A 14,406-nucleotide genomic window follows, 5' to 3' on the forward strand; every position below is an offset into this window, starting at 1 on the left:
AAACTGGAGCCAAACATCCACCATGCTGTCATACCAATAACACTGATTCTGGTTTTCTGTCCTCCACAGGAGGGGAGCGGTCCTGTCCAGCAGACCAGGCCTGTATGAGATGACGATGCCAGACGACGATCAACACACGCTGAAGCTGTTCAAAGTGAAGAGTGCTGACATCGGAGAGATGGAGTTTATGGCCTCCAACAAGTACGGCAGTGACAGCTGCACCTTCACCGTGGAGATGGCGGGTAGGCAGTGGACTGATCTGTCAGCCGATCCATTCATCCATCCAAAGCTGATGTAACTTGGTATTTTACCTTTGCGCCTCTCTCCACAGCTCCTCCGACATTTGAAACCATCATGGAGGACTTGGACGTTTGTGCTGGGGAGACCCCTCGCTTTGCTGTGGTTGTGGAGGGCAAACCCATCCCTGACATCCTCTGGTTCAAGGTTTTTATCCATTTTAGCAGTCAAAAGTCATTTCAATCCCAAGATAGACTGAACTACACAGTGGGCTAAAGTTTTAATATGGAAATGTACCAAAGCAGATTATTTTTTGAAGAACCGTTCCTGAAACTTACGGTATTTTTTCAGAATGACACCCTGCTGTCAGAGAGCAGTCATTACACGTTTGTGTACGATGATAATGAATGTTTCCTGGTGGTCCTGAACGCTCGTCCAGAAGATTCCGGGGTTTACACCTGCACTGCCAGGAACTTGGCAGGATCTGTATCCTGCAAAGCTGAACTCACCATCCATGAAGGTAAGAGATGCCATAAAAAATCTAAATCTCCCCCGAACAGAAAACACTAACTGGAATGAACATCCGGTCTTTCTTGTAATTATTTGTTCATTGAGCAACTTGTACACTTCCCTTTGTCTAATTAAAACTTGGTCATTACTGTAGCTAAAAGTAAAGAGGATCCAATGGACGATGAGGAGACTATGCTAAGGAAAATGCGCAGACTGACTGACCACTATGACATCCACAAGGAAATCGGGAGGTGAGACATTTTTAGGCCCATGTTTGAAATCCCGCTTTGATGCAATATAATGCAATATAAAGTTGCCATTTTGAACCGATTTAATTGTTCTGGATTTAACTAGTGACGAGCTAAGGTTGAAATGAAGTCTTCCTCCTTTTATCCTGCAGAGGTGCATTTTCCTACATCAAACGTGTGACCCAGAAGGTGGGCAAAATGGAGTATGCTGCAAAGTTTATCTCCACCCGGGCCAAGAAGAAGGCGTCTGCTCTGAGAGAGATGAAGCTGCTTTCCAAGCTGGACCACGAGAGAGTCCTTTACTTTCACGATGCCTTTGAGAAAAAGAATGCAGTCATCATCATTACTGAACTGTATCCTTATTATGCAGTAAAACACACACAGAGCACTCTGCTGCAGAGTGCACAGTTTGTCTTGCAAAGTAAGCAAAATGATATGCATAAAAATGTTTTGAGTGAAATAAACATGCATACATCCTGCAAAAGTGTCCAGTGTTTCTAAAATCCCGTGAAGAATAGCCTTAATTACTCTATAAAGATGCCACGAGGAGCTGCTTGACAGATTTACAAAGAAATCTACAGTAATGGAGTCTGACGTAAGTCCTGTGTTTTACGACTGCACAACAAGTCTCACAGTGAACATTTTCAATGTAATGATCAACTGTATGTCCTTTAAATAGCTCAGAAATAACAGCTATACTGGTACTTTTGTGTTTTGGGACCACCAGGTACGTTCATATATAAGGCAGCTGCTTGAGGGACTGGACTACCTTCATCATCTGAACATCATCCACCTGGATATTAAGGTAGATCCTCACTCTCCTGCTCTGTCCTGTGAAAACGTATTTTCAACAATGTGCTCTGATGGCAGAACATCCAAAATATGATTTTCTCTTTCCTCAGCCTGACAACATCCTCATGGCAGACCCACATGGTGATCAGATCCGGATCTGTGACTTCGGCAACGCGCTGGCAATCACACCTGATGAGGCTCAGTACTGCAAATATGGCACTCCAGAATTTGTTGCACCAGAAATTGTCAATCAGACCCCCGTCTCTAAAGCATCGGACATCTGGTAGAATATCTCCTGAAAGTACAACAAAACAGTTTTTTGTTTGCTTTGTTACATTTTTTGTAACACACCACCTTTTTCTAATTCTCTTCTTTATTCTAGGTCAGTTGGAGTTATTGCATATCTCTGGTGAGTAAAAGTCTCCTTATAGCTATTTATTTTCTTCTTTATGAAATGTATTGCAGCATGCTGAATATCAGTTTCTGGTGTGTTTGCCTGTTCGGCACTACTCGCTTGCCACAAGTATTTCTTTCTGTTGTCAGTCTGACAGGAGTTTCTCCGTTTGCTGGAGAGAATGACCGCAGCTCCGTACTGAACATCAGGAACTACAACGTGGCCTTCGAGGAGAGCATGTTTGCTGAGCTTTGCCGAGAGGCCAAAGGATTCATCATAAAGCTGCTGGTGGCAGACAGGCTGTGAGTAACACTACTGGATCTCTATTTTTCTGTTTTATGTCAAACTACTGTGTAAAATACATATGGAGATATGCTGTATGATGTCTAATTACAACAAAGCGTTCAGGAAATTAGTTTTGAGTATACTGAATAATACATGTGATACTGAAGGAAATGTGTCATTAAAGTCACAACTTTCACAGCAATTTCCTCTCTGTCCTTGTAACTGTGTGGAGAAATATTTCTTTCACAAGTAAATAAAAAGACATTCACTCATGTTAGTGGTCTTGTTTTAATATAGATGCTTTTCAGATGGACATCTGGTGTTTATATGTTGTTATTCTCCAGTCCATGTGTATAACTCTCATACTGTCTTCCTCTAGTGCTTTTCATTTAAGAAAACTAAGACAGTGCAGTTTATTAAGATAGATAATGGCACAAATTTTCATAAACCTGAAAGACTGAATTATGCTATAATGTTTCTGTAGGAGACCTGATACTCAGGAATGTCTCCGACACCCCTGGTTCAAGGTAAGACAAGGCCAGTGGCACCGCAGTGTTAATCATCCTCAACCTCTTCATGCAGTAATTTCTACTTGATGATACTGAGCAAGCTCCCGTTTCCTACATTTAATGTCTATTTATTTTACAGACACTTAGCAAAGGGAAGGCCATAAGTACAGAGGCCCTGAGGAAGTTTGTATCTCGCAGAAAATGGCAGGTGAGGTATTCTGGTTTTCAGAATGCTTAAAAATAATTCAATGGTCTCATCTTTTAATCTTTTAATCACTAATTGTATCATTTCCTCTCACAGCGGTCACTAATCAGCTATAAATCAAAAATGGTCATGAGGTCCATACCTGAGTTGCTGAACGATTCCTCCAGCCATATCTCCATTGCAGTTCCCAGACACCTTAAAGAAGGTTCACCTTTGCCATCATCATCTTCAGATTCAGATGAAGACATTGATGAACTGCCATTTATTCCAATGCCACTAAACATGGAATTCTCTGGATCAAGGATGTCATTGACTGACATCCATACCAATGAGCAGGAACCAGGAAAGCAAGATAGTACAAGTAAATGGTCTGGACCTCCTGTTCAAGCCCACGAGGCAATGGAGTGTGACCCTAAACAAATGGATAAAGAAGGGGTCGAATTAACAGGCAAAAGCCGTCTGCGGAAAAGGTCTTCACAAGACAATGACAGGGGTTCCTCAGATGAAGAATCACCTGCTGAATTACCGCAAAAGTCAGAGCTGACTAGAAAACCCCTGCGAAGGGGTTCAAGCATGGAGTCAGATAAACCAGAGGGTGGACGACGAAGAGGAGAGCTTAGACGTGGAGGCTCAGCAGACAGCGCGTTGCTGCTCCGGATTACACCCGAGGAAGGAGCTGGAGAAGGAAACCAAGAGGATGGCAGGAGAGTTCTGAAGAAAGCTGTCTCGATGGAACTACCAAGGAGGAGCACCAGCCCAGGAACAGCCAAGATGAGTCAAGAAGACTATGCTCTGAAACTGGAGCTGATGAGACAGAGGCTGCTTCGTGGTGGCTCTGTGGACAACAAGATGAGTGGACTAAGAGGACCTCTGTTGGAAACATTAGGAATGGGAGATGAAAAACGTGTAATATCATCAGATCGCTACTCCCGTACTGCTCGTTTGGGCCCACCTCCACTAACTCGAGCTGCATCCAGTGACTCAGCAAGGGACGATGTTCCCAAACCCAAAGTTTTGCGCAAAACTGCTTCTTTCAGTCAAGGTGATTCAGAACCGATAGCTTTACACCGCCGGTCAGGAGCTCCTTTAGAGATTCCCTTGGCACAGGTAGAAGAGAGAAGGCTGAAGGAGGCTATATCTATGTCAGCTCTTACAGAGCAAATCAAGCTAGACTCCCGTCCGGTGACTCCCAGGGAACCTTCACCAAAACCACCAACACCAGAGTCTGTTGTGCAGGAAAGTCCAACCAAAACAGAAAGCGAGGAATCCTTCATGGAGAAAGAGATAAAGGCTGATGAGTCTATGAACGAAAAGATGGATGGGCTGACTACAGATAGTAATTTTGATGAGAGATCGAGCACAAGTGGTTTCTCAGAGAAGGATATGAGCATATCAGAAGAACCAATGATTGAATCAGAGTATACAGGACAGAGAGTTCCGACACCTCCTCTTGTTGTCCAAAGCTCTAAACTAGAAGAAAAAATGGAAGAAGAAGGAGAAAAGGAGCAAGAAGAAAGAGAAGAGATTATGAAAGAAGAAGAAGAGGAAAGAATTGTTGCTGAATCAAATGCTAAAGAAAATGTAGAAGTTTCTGAGGAAAAGGTAGAAGAAGAAGTAAATATGCCTGCTAAATCTTCTGACATGATCATAACCACAAGCTCAGTTATGGTGAGGCCAACACAGGAGTATTCCCCTCCCCCAGCAAATGTTGTGTCAACATATGAACCCTCGCTTCCAGCTCGAGTCGTTCTTCCAGATGGAAGGACTTCAGCATATGCCAGCATTATGCAGACCATCATGGTCCCCTCACTTCAGCCTCTCAATGACCAGCCTCTGGGCCCCTCTACACCCGTTGTTGTTCCTGCCACATTGTCATCCTCAGTATCAAGTGAAACATTTTTACCCACATCTTCACCTGCCGGCATGTCCTCTGCTTTGACTGGTCCACCAAAACCAGCCGTCATATCAACCACCGAGCACCCTGCTGTATACTCCAGGGTAGCATCGCCTGAAATGATCACAAAAGAGCCCAGTCCACCAAGGACTACCACACATTCCTCATCCCAACAAGAGCTCTCAGCAGGAGTTAACTTTGAGGACATTAGTTCTGAAGAGGTCTTTGAGGCTCGCTTCAAAAAACGCGAGTCCTCCCTCACAAGAAGTCTAAAGTTTCTGTCACGGTCAAAGAATGAGGACAAACCGCAAGCGATTTCATCAGACTCTACAGAGTCAGGTGAAGAGATATACCGGCCTGGGCCAGTTGGTGCACCACTGGAACTAGCACAAAGGAGACTTGAAGAGAAATCGAAGTCAGTCCAGGACCTTCGTGAAGCTCAAAAGGACCAAGGCTTTATGAGAAGACTCTCTATGCGCTTGAAGAGAACTCCATCAACTGAACGTAAGGACGAAATGACCAAAGAAGAAGATTCAGTTGCTTCTAGACGAAGGCTTTCCTGGACTCTTGGCCGAAGAGGGTCACAGGACAAGAAGGAAGTAGAGATGATGCGCATGGATGGTGGAGGTGATACAGCGGTGGAACAAGAAGAAAAGGATCTTAAGAAACCTAACGAGTCACCGGTCTTGGCAATGCGCAGAAAGATAGAATCAACGGTGGCTGGTATTTCCACAAGAATTCGCAGCTACTCAGAGGAAAGGAGAGCATCAGAGGACAAAGAACACAAGAGGACACCGATTCTTTCCATGCTTCGTCGTTCAACATCAGAGAGCCGTGCTATGAAGGTTACCAGTGTTCCTCAAAACCAGCTGGCCGCTCAGGCCACTAATGGAGCCTCATCAGAGTCTATAGACTCAATGTCCAGCCTCAAGTCAGAAACATCAAAGGGTATGAAACAATTACTACTAAAAATTTACCCCACGTCTGACTATATAGTACTATCAAATGCACTTTCTGGCATGATGATTGACTTGAAGAGTTGGTTGTTTTTTCTTACAAAGCTGTGGAGGGTGAGCGCAGATCCCGCTGGGATCGATGGGGCTTGACCAGAGGGAGGCGAGACAAGACAGTATCACAGCCTGACATACCAACAGCAATCTCCAGAGAAAATAGTTCCCTACGTTCACGTCAGTACTCCAAACTGGCATCCGGTAAGTCAGCGTGTATGAAGAGACTGTAATTGCTCTGTATGAAAAAACATACACATGTCTGTTTATTGTAATAGCAAAAATTAAGAGGGACAGTGTTTTGACCAGTATGTAGCATGGCCATGATTTAGGTGATCTCGTGTCCTTTGCTCACAGATTTCCCTCCAGTATTCCACATCAAGCTGAGAGATCATGTCCTGCTGGAGGGGGATCCAGTTACACTCAGCTGTCTGCCAGCAGGCAGCCCCCACCCACACATCACCTGGATGAAAGGTAAGGATGATGTAGTGATGTAAATGAGGCAGTATGAGGTAACTGATGGTCTCACAGATGGATGGTCAGAATCTCTTCACCTGCTAATTACAGTCATTTACATAATTATGCTTTATGTTGTGTCTTGCTATACAGTAACATATGGTACCATGTCAAACAACTTATATTCCAAAGTACTCAAGAAACTGATTGAACAGCCAGTTATGTGTGTTTGATCATTTATAATAAGTACTGTAAACTTAAGTGTTCATCATTATGACCATTTTGATGCGTGTGCTCTATGTTTCCTCAGATAAGAAGCCCTTGGATATCGACGCCAGGATGAACATGATCGCCTGCCCGGACGGCCGGCAGCTGCTGATGATCATGCAGACCACCAAGAAGGACGCAGGGGTCTATGAATGTGTTGCTACAAACCCCCTGGCCTCTGTGTCCAGCTCTTGCACAATATCTCTTGCTCGTAAGAACTGACAAACACTCTTTCTGTGAGGGGCAGTAAACCTTATTACTTCTATATGCAGTATGTATTATAGTATCATATGTAAGCAAATACACTACTGAATGCTGTTATCATCTATTGCATAGATATTAGAGAGCCTGGGAAGAAACTGGAGGGTAAATAAGAGCCCAAGGACAGATGACATGTGTCCTATTGACACATTTGTCTTTACAGGTCTGCCCAATCGTCCTGGGACACCTGAAATACCTCAGAAGTACAACAACACAGCCTTGGTATTGTGGAGGCCCTCAGACACCATGGCCCCATGTACATACTCTCTGGAGAGGAGAACAGAGGGTCAGTATTAGTTAACGTTTATTCCCTTGTTTACGACAGGTAACTCTTGTCTGACGTTCACAAATGCCTTTTAGATTGAACCCCGTGAATCGTTGGTACCAAACCACATTTTGTGTGTTGCCCAGAGCTATTAGGTTTTCCTTCAAGATACTGATTGTTTGTGAGTGAGCAAGTGTGATATAATAATGTTATAAATAACATGGACATATTTTTACTCTCCAGGTGACACCAATTGGTTGATCGTGGCTACAGGGGTGGCAGACTGTTATTACAATGTGGTTGACTTGCCAGCAGGGGGCGCCTTCAGGTTTAGAGTAGCCTGCGTCAATAAAGCTGGCCAGGGCCCCTACAGCAACCTGTCAGAGGTCGTAAGCCTGGATGTTTCAGGTATGTGTTGTGTTTATTTTGGATAAAGCCATCACTTTTATACATGAATGAAAGGATAAAAGTGTTGTAGCTTTTGTTAGATATGACTTTGATATGTTCTGTTTGCTACAATGTGCATCACCTCATTGAACGATGTGTTGAAAAGTAATTTATTTACCTTTTCATACATCAAATCAACTCTTTTTTGGTGTACCCCCTTTCTGCTTGTGTTTCATCAGAGCCAGCTAAATCCAGTGCTCCTGTGGTGGTCAAGACTGTCCCTACAACTACTCTTCCTGCACCTGTGGTGATGATGTCATCCATGAAAGTGCCTCCCATTAAACCAGCTCCCAGTAAATCCGCTACAGTCACACCCACCCCTCCCTCAGCTTCAGCTCCTGCTCCATCTGTGGCTATATCTACTCCTCCAACAGCCTTCAAACCCACCGTGCCGGTTGATGCTAGCCGTCCTGCAGTTACTCCACCTGTCACTACATCCCCATCTGAACAAGCTCCTGCTCAGACCGTCCAAGCCACACCAGCCAAAGCCAAGACCACCATTAGTATCAGTGTTAGCAAACCCCAGACCAAACTGGCACCTCCCCCTGTTGTCGCACCCAAACCTCAAAGTCCCATAAATACGATCCCCTCAATAACCAACACGGCCCCCTCTCCTGTACCACCACCCGCACCCGTCATTGGGAAACCTATTTCCTCTGTTCCAATGTACAAGCCAGCTGTGACCACTCGTGTTACTCCACCTTCTCAATCTAGTTCCACCCCGACAACCACCACCACTCCTTCAGTCGCTCCTGTCACCCTCTCACCGCCTGTGGTGGTGGTGCAGAGCTTGACACCTGTGGTGCAGGGAGGGGACAGCCGGGGTACCCCATCTGGACGGGTCACACCATCTGGACGGGTCACTCCCTCTGGACGGGTAACACCTTCGGGACGCAGGACGCCATTAGGGAAGGTTGGAGAGGGATCTCTGCGCCAGGGAGTTCCACAGAAGCCTTACACCTTCATGGATGAGAAAGCAAGGTAACGATTACTGACGGACTTAAATATAAAGAACCCATTTTAGCAAAACAGACTGAAAACTAAACCACAAATGTTGTCCAAGTCAGGTTTGGTGTCAGTAGCTGTACACACATTAAATACAGCACAGCTCTCTCTCTGTTCTTTTTGCCTGCTGGACATACAGCATTTGGAAAAGGAACAACCAACTGATTCTTTTTTCCCACACAGGGGTCGGTTTGGCGTGATCCGTGAGTGCCGGGAAAATGCCACAGGCAACCTCTTCATGGCTAAGATTGTTCCGTATGAGGCAGACAGCAAGCAGGAGGTGCTGCAGGAGTACGACATCCTCAAGTCCCTTCATCATGACAGGATCATGGCTCTGCACGAAGCCTACGTCACACCGCGCTACCTGGTCCTGATATCTGAGTACTGCAGCGGGAAGGAGCTGCTCTTCAGCCTCATAGACAGGTGAAGCCAAGCAGTTGGTTGCTTCATGTAAGATCATGACTTGGTTGCATTGATGCATTTGTTTAGAAATGCATCAATGAGCAACTGCCTAAAAATATTCTTCCTGGAGTCCTCTAATGAGCTGTGGTGTGTTTCAGGTTCCGTTACTCAGAGGATGACGTGGTGACCTACATTGTGCAGATCCTCCAGGGTCTGGATTACCTCCATACCCGACGCATCCTCCACCTCGACATCAAGCCGGAGAACGTCATCGTCACCTACATGAACGTCATCAAGATCATTGACTTTGGCAGTGCTCAGACTTACAACCCTCTCTTCCTCAAGCAGTTCAGCCCTCCTATTGGAACACTGGAGTACATGTGTAAGAGTTTTTAACAGAGCGCCGGGGATGTAAAATTACAGCTGCTTTAGTCAATAATTTTATATTGACAATGAATAAAATGACTAAATGTAATATGAAAGGTGTGACAGACCCTCTGTAGGTTCCCTGGAGCTGTTTAGGGGACATTTTGTGGACTAGATTAATTGATTAAGTGATAATGAAAATAATCATATGCTGCAGCCCTAGCAGAAACACAAATTACTGCTGATGTTGCTCTGAATGTGCTCGATGTGCAAATAAGCAACTGTTAGCCATGTCATCCTGATCAGGTGGTATTTCAGTGTTTAGGGCTGGTTGTGCTGCCCTCAAGTGGCCAAAAAAATTAGTTCAATACATTTCATGTACTGATGATTTAGTTAGTTTGTCAGTGAGTTCCTTAAACTTTGTTTACTCAGTGACTCATTTAGATCAAGATCCATTTTGCAGGAGGACAAAACACATGCTAGATTATGAGCTAGTTGATTTGTTCACACACAAGAAATTATCACACAGACACTGAATTAAACAAATGTTAGAAGAAATATCAGCCAGAGAAACCGTGAAGTCTCTCAGTGAAATTCATGTCCCTAACTTTAATTTGTGCTGCACTTTATTCCAGTAGCAGATGCAGAAATGTGTTCAGAGGATGTAACTGAGGGTGCTAATGTAAGGCACGTAAAGGATTAAAACAGTAGAATTCACCCTCAGAAATGTTGCTCAGGTGTGTTATGGTCATCTTAAATCATTATGTGCTAATTTATCAGTAGGAAAATGATGCAAAATGATCATTTGATACAGATCTGTAGCTGTTTTGTCGTTGGACATGTGCCAGCTATAGAAACACAGGAGGACTGGAAACTAACTAAAACTATGCATTCATACATTTAGCTCCACATACCATCAACACCTTGCATACAGCATCAAAGGCAATAAGTCGTAAACTGTAGTTATGTAGTAATGACGGCTGTGCATATTTCCTTTCTTCTCCTTGCAGCTCCAGAGATGTTGAAAGGGGATGTTGTGGGCCCTCCAGCGGACATCTGGAGCGTGGGTGTACTGACTTTCATCATGTGAGTGCTGCTTTCACAGCTTTCACCCAGCAGGCCCTCTTTAAATAGAAATGTAGTAGGGTTCTTTATGTGAAATGAGCCTTATGATTGAACGTTTGTCTGCTGCATTTGCCTTTCAGATTTCAGGTCTTTTCACATATTGTAATTGAACACAGTGTGAGTGTTTTGCTGCTGATTTAATTCATAGCTAACCTCACAAACCTTCTCAGATTTTATTGTGCATCACTGATATGTTTTCAGGGGTCTTTGATATGTTTGATATGTTTTCAGGGGTCTTTTGTGAGTGACCAAACTTTCCCCTGGTTTTCCAGGTTGAGTGGCAAGTCGCCATTCATCGAAATTGATCCGCAGGAGACTGAAGCCAGGATCCAGGCGGCAAAGTTTGACCTCTCTAAACTCTACCAGAATGTGTCCCAAAGTGCCTCTCTGTTTCTGAAAAAGATCCTCTGTAGCTACCCCTGGTAAGCTGAACATTTGACCTTTTTGTCTCTCTAAAAACCTTTGAATGTTTGGATCCTCACTGTTTGGTCTTCAACAGGGCCCGACCCTCCATTAAGGACTGCTTCAATAACTCGTGGCTTCAAGATGCCTACCTGATGCGCCTTCGTAGGCAGACTCTCACCTTTACAACTACTCGTCTCAAGGAATTCTTGGCCGACCAGCAGCGCAGGCGGGAGCAAGTGGCCACCAAGCACAAAGTCCTCTTGCGATCCTACCAGAGCTCGCCACAAACCCCCACCAGCCCCGCCACGCCAAATGTGCCACCATCACCCACCACACCTGTCACCCAGTGAGAACAGGCTTCCAAACACCAGTTGGCGGGACTCAAGGACAAGACTTTGGGCTGCGAGGTGGGGCGGTCCCTTCAGGTTTCAGTTGTCGAACTTGGTCGGAAGACAAAAGAAACTCAAGAAACCAGCAGTGGCTGAGATCTGCAGAGACGTCACTTCTCTCTCTTTTCTGCTTCTGGAAGAAAATCAAATTGTTTCACACCGAAGGGAACTCTTTGCCACAAGAGCCTGACTGCATTTTTTATAAGGTGAACCTTGTTCATTCAAGACAGGACGTTGTCTTCAAGTTAGTACCTCAAGGTTTGTAACTTTGCATACATTTTGGATAAATGATTTCCTTTCTTACTGTCAACTCTATCATGACTAGAGGGGACACAAACTAATGCGTTGTAGTAACCCACCGTTAAAAGGCCTAAAATTGCTGTAATAGAGTTTTGATGTTGAAAATATTGTTTCATTCAAGCGATTCTCCAGATTCCAAAATGATGAATACTCAATTTCAAAAGAAGAACGGCGAAAACACCTCTGCTCTATCGTTTCCTGACCAGAAGATCATTCTGTGATGTCTAACTCTTTGTCCTCGATTAGCCTAGAATGCTCCACATTGCTCTCCATAAACCTAATCCACATTGAATTAAAGCAGTTATTTGTGCTTCAGTCGTAGAGTTTTTATACAGCTGTAGCATCTCAACGATCGTCAGGATTGTAGCAGTTCCAGTTCCTTTTTTGTTTTGAGGTTTTAAGATATGGTTCAGAGGATGCACTGTGGGATTCTCTATAAGGGCTATTAGAGAAGGACTCTCTCTAATCAGCACAAGTTTCTTCCCCAACGCTACGAAGCAGGAGAGTGACGATTCTCTCGTTCTCAAAAGCCAAATTTATTTTTCTGAATTTGTCATTAGGTCATCATTTCTGCTCCGAGTGATGATGTGGACAGCGTAAGTGCCTCCATGTTGGCTGCTTGGCAGGCACTAGTTCCTTCACCACAGATAAGCTAAGAACCACCTCATTGGCTTCCAGATACACTAAACTCTTCCATCAGGACCCAGTGTGATAGCCATGCAGAGATGTTAACTCTCATCTCTGAGTTTACTAAAGGGAGGTTTATGAGTTTAATCGGTCAGTCAGTGTGTTCTGGTAATTTAAATCACTTTCAAAACCCACTGGTGATACTGGGGCGCCTCCAAGTGCCCTTAACCAGTCAGCAGTCAGCATGAAAATAGCCTCATTGAGAAAGGATGTTGATTGAGACATTGTCGAGTGTATTAGTTCTTATTTTAGCTGTACTTGCTAACAGCTACTGCTTTAAAATGGTTTTGCTTTATTTGCTTTTTATAAATCAAAAGTTTTTAAATGGCAGAACTTTTTGTAAGTAAAGAGAAGTAAGATTTGAAATGGTAATAATTAGCGTCGTATGTCACGAAAAGATGATTTATGTATTCCCTGAAGATGAAGCGTCACACGCCTTTATGGTTTCCAGCCCATAGAAGCTCACAAGACGCTGTGATCAAAGCATGAATTCAAACATAAGCAACAATGCAGCCCCTCAGACATAAAAGCTAAAATCTGAGACAATCCATGCAGCTGTAGGAAACATGAAATTAATTTGTAAATAAAAGACACTTCTTCTTATTCCCTGTTCTATACATGAGATGACATATATTTAGGTATATACGTCTTAATAAATACATTTTATAACATATAAAATGAAGTATTTGTTCATCAAAATCATGTAAATGAGAGGACACACTCCTAAACTGGTGGATTCACTCCCATAAAACACACAACTTTTGCTTTTTAGGTACAATATTGAGGACTGCAGTGGGACACATGCTGACATTTGTCCCCCTCTTAGACTGAAAGCAGACTCAGACGACTCAGTGGCCTATTGGTGTTTAAAAGTTATTTATGTTCTCAGTTCAGTTCTGTGCAAGCATCACTGACATGAATTATGACTATTTGTTTTGCTGTATTGTCTGTTTGCACATTTAATGTTCAGTCTCACCTCGGAGAAAATGCCCAGTATCCACTTTTTCCCAACAATGGTTCATCCTAAATGCTCCAGCATATTTGCTTTAATATGATCATACATCAGTGATAGATGATCATTTGATCTATTCTCGTTACTTTATTCTATTGTTTCTTCCATTTTGCTTTGCCTCCAGAGGGCAAATTCACTTTAAGACCAGCATGTGAAGCATTTGCACAAATGTCAGATTTTTGATCATTTTGCTGTCACACTTGATGTCAAGTATAGATTTTCACACTGAACACACAAAAGTGTACAAGCTGATTGATTTTAAGCATCAAGGAGATACAACCAGACACTGACGAGTCTTTTCCAACGACATCACATAAACCTGCGTCACGTGTTCAGAGACATCATGACTTGTTTTAATCTGTATTGACTGACAGATTGTTGGTAATTCTATGAAATTATTTTACTAGTTCTATATATTCTAATGCTACTGCTAGATAAATACTGCCCTATTGTGCAGCTCTCTGTCTCTGTGGCTCAGTCAGTTTTCTATGCAGAGTAGAAGTTAATCACAGAGGGAGATGTTTTAAACCTGAATAAAAACATGCAAGATCAGCACGGGAATGCGATGCTGCATTGATTCTAAACGTCTGTGCAATATCTTCTTTAGTCAAACGAAATGAAATGCAAACAGGGTTTAGAAAAAGATGTTGAACGCTCCACATTTTGTATTAAAATCCTATGCCGTATTTTGTGGAATGTGTTGCAGTGCCTCGTGATGGATATTAGACCCACAGAGAAAATAGTTTATTAAATGGATGACAAGTTCTTTATTTTGATTTATATGAATGTGACTGCTTTGTGGGTGTTTCGCAGTTTGTTAATTTATTGAGTGACTGTATTTGTTATAGCTTCTGCTTTTTAATTTTGTGAATTTTCTCAATCTGGCATGGAAAAGGCATGACAACTGTTAAGGCAATGAACAATAAAGGAAATGTGAC

The 14,406-nt window shown here is 43.3% G+C and overlaps 1 protein-coding gene across 1 annotated transcript in view; it reads left to right on the forward strand.

Moving 5' to 3' along the window:
* The window catches only part of spegb (striated muscle enriched protein kinase b), a 33,653-nt gene extending 19,247 nt beyond the window's left edge, over window positions 1–14,406 (forward strand). Inside the window, exons 18-41 of the mRNA XM_070975750.1 lie at window positions 70–242; window positions 332–444; window positions 589–757; window positions 902–998; window positions 1,148–1,348; window positions 1,533–1,590; window positions 1,723–1,800; window positions 1,898–2,070; window positions 2,170–2,196; window positions 2,331–2,483; window positions 2,951–2,993; window positions 3,115–3,183; window positions 3,277–6,022; window positions 6,136–6,285; window positions 6,439–6,555; window positions 6,848–7,015; window positions 7,229–7,351; window positions 7,574–7,738; window positions 7,957–8,758; window positions 8,966–9,205; window positions 9,343–9,566; window positions 10,561–10,636; window positions 10,948–11,097; window positions 11,175–14,406. Coding sequence (XP_070831851.1) covers window positions 70–242; window positions 332–444; window positions 589–757; window positions 902–998; window positions 1,148–1,348; window positions 1,533–1,590; window positions 1,723–1,800; window positions 1,898–2,070; window positions 2,170–2,196; window positions 2,331–2,483; window positions 2,951–2,993; window positions 3,115–3,183; window positions 3,277–6,022; window positions 6,136–6,285; window positions 6,439–6,555; window positions 6,848–7,015; window positions 7,229–7,351; window positions 7,574–7,738; window positions 7,957–8,758; window positions 8,966–9,205; window positions 9,343–9,566; window positions 10,561–10,636; window positions 10,948–11,097; window positions 11,175–11,430 — 6,571 coding nt within the window. The 3' untranslated portion in view covers window positions 11,431–14,406. The remainder of the gene's footprint in view (window positions 1–69; window positions 243–331; window positions 445–588; window positions 758–901; window positions 999–1,147; window positions 1,349–1,532; window positions 1,591–1,722; window positions 1,801–1,897; window positions 2,071–2,169; window positions 2,197–2,330; window positions 2,484–2,950; window positions 2,994–3,114; window positions 3,184–3,276; window positions 6,023–6,135; window positions 6,286–6,438; window positions 6,556–6,847; window positions 7,016–7,228; window positions 7,352–7,573; window positions 7,739–7,956; window positions 8,759–8,965; window positions 9,206–9,342; window positions 9,567–10,560; window positions 10,637–10,947; window positions 11,098–11,174) is intronic.

The sequence above is a fragment of the Chaetodon trifascialis genome, chromosome 12, assembly GCF_039877785.1.
Source record: "Chaetodon trifascialis isolate fChaTrf1 chromosome 12, fChaTrf1.hap1, whole genome shotgun sequence".
Taxonomy (NCBI): Eukaryota; Metazoa; Chordata; class Actinopteri; order Chaetodontiformes; family Chaetodontidae; genus Chaetodon; species Chaetodon trifascialis.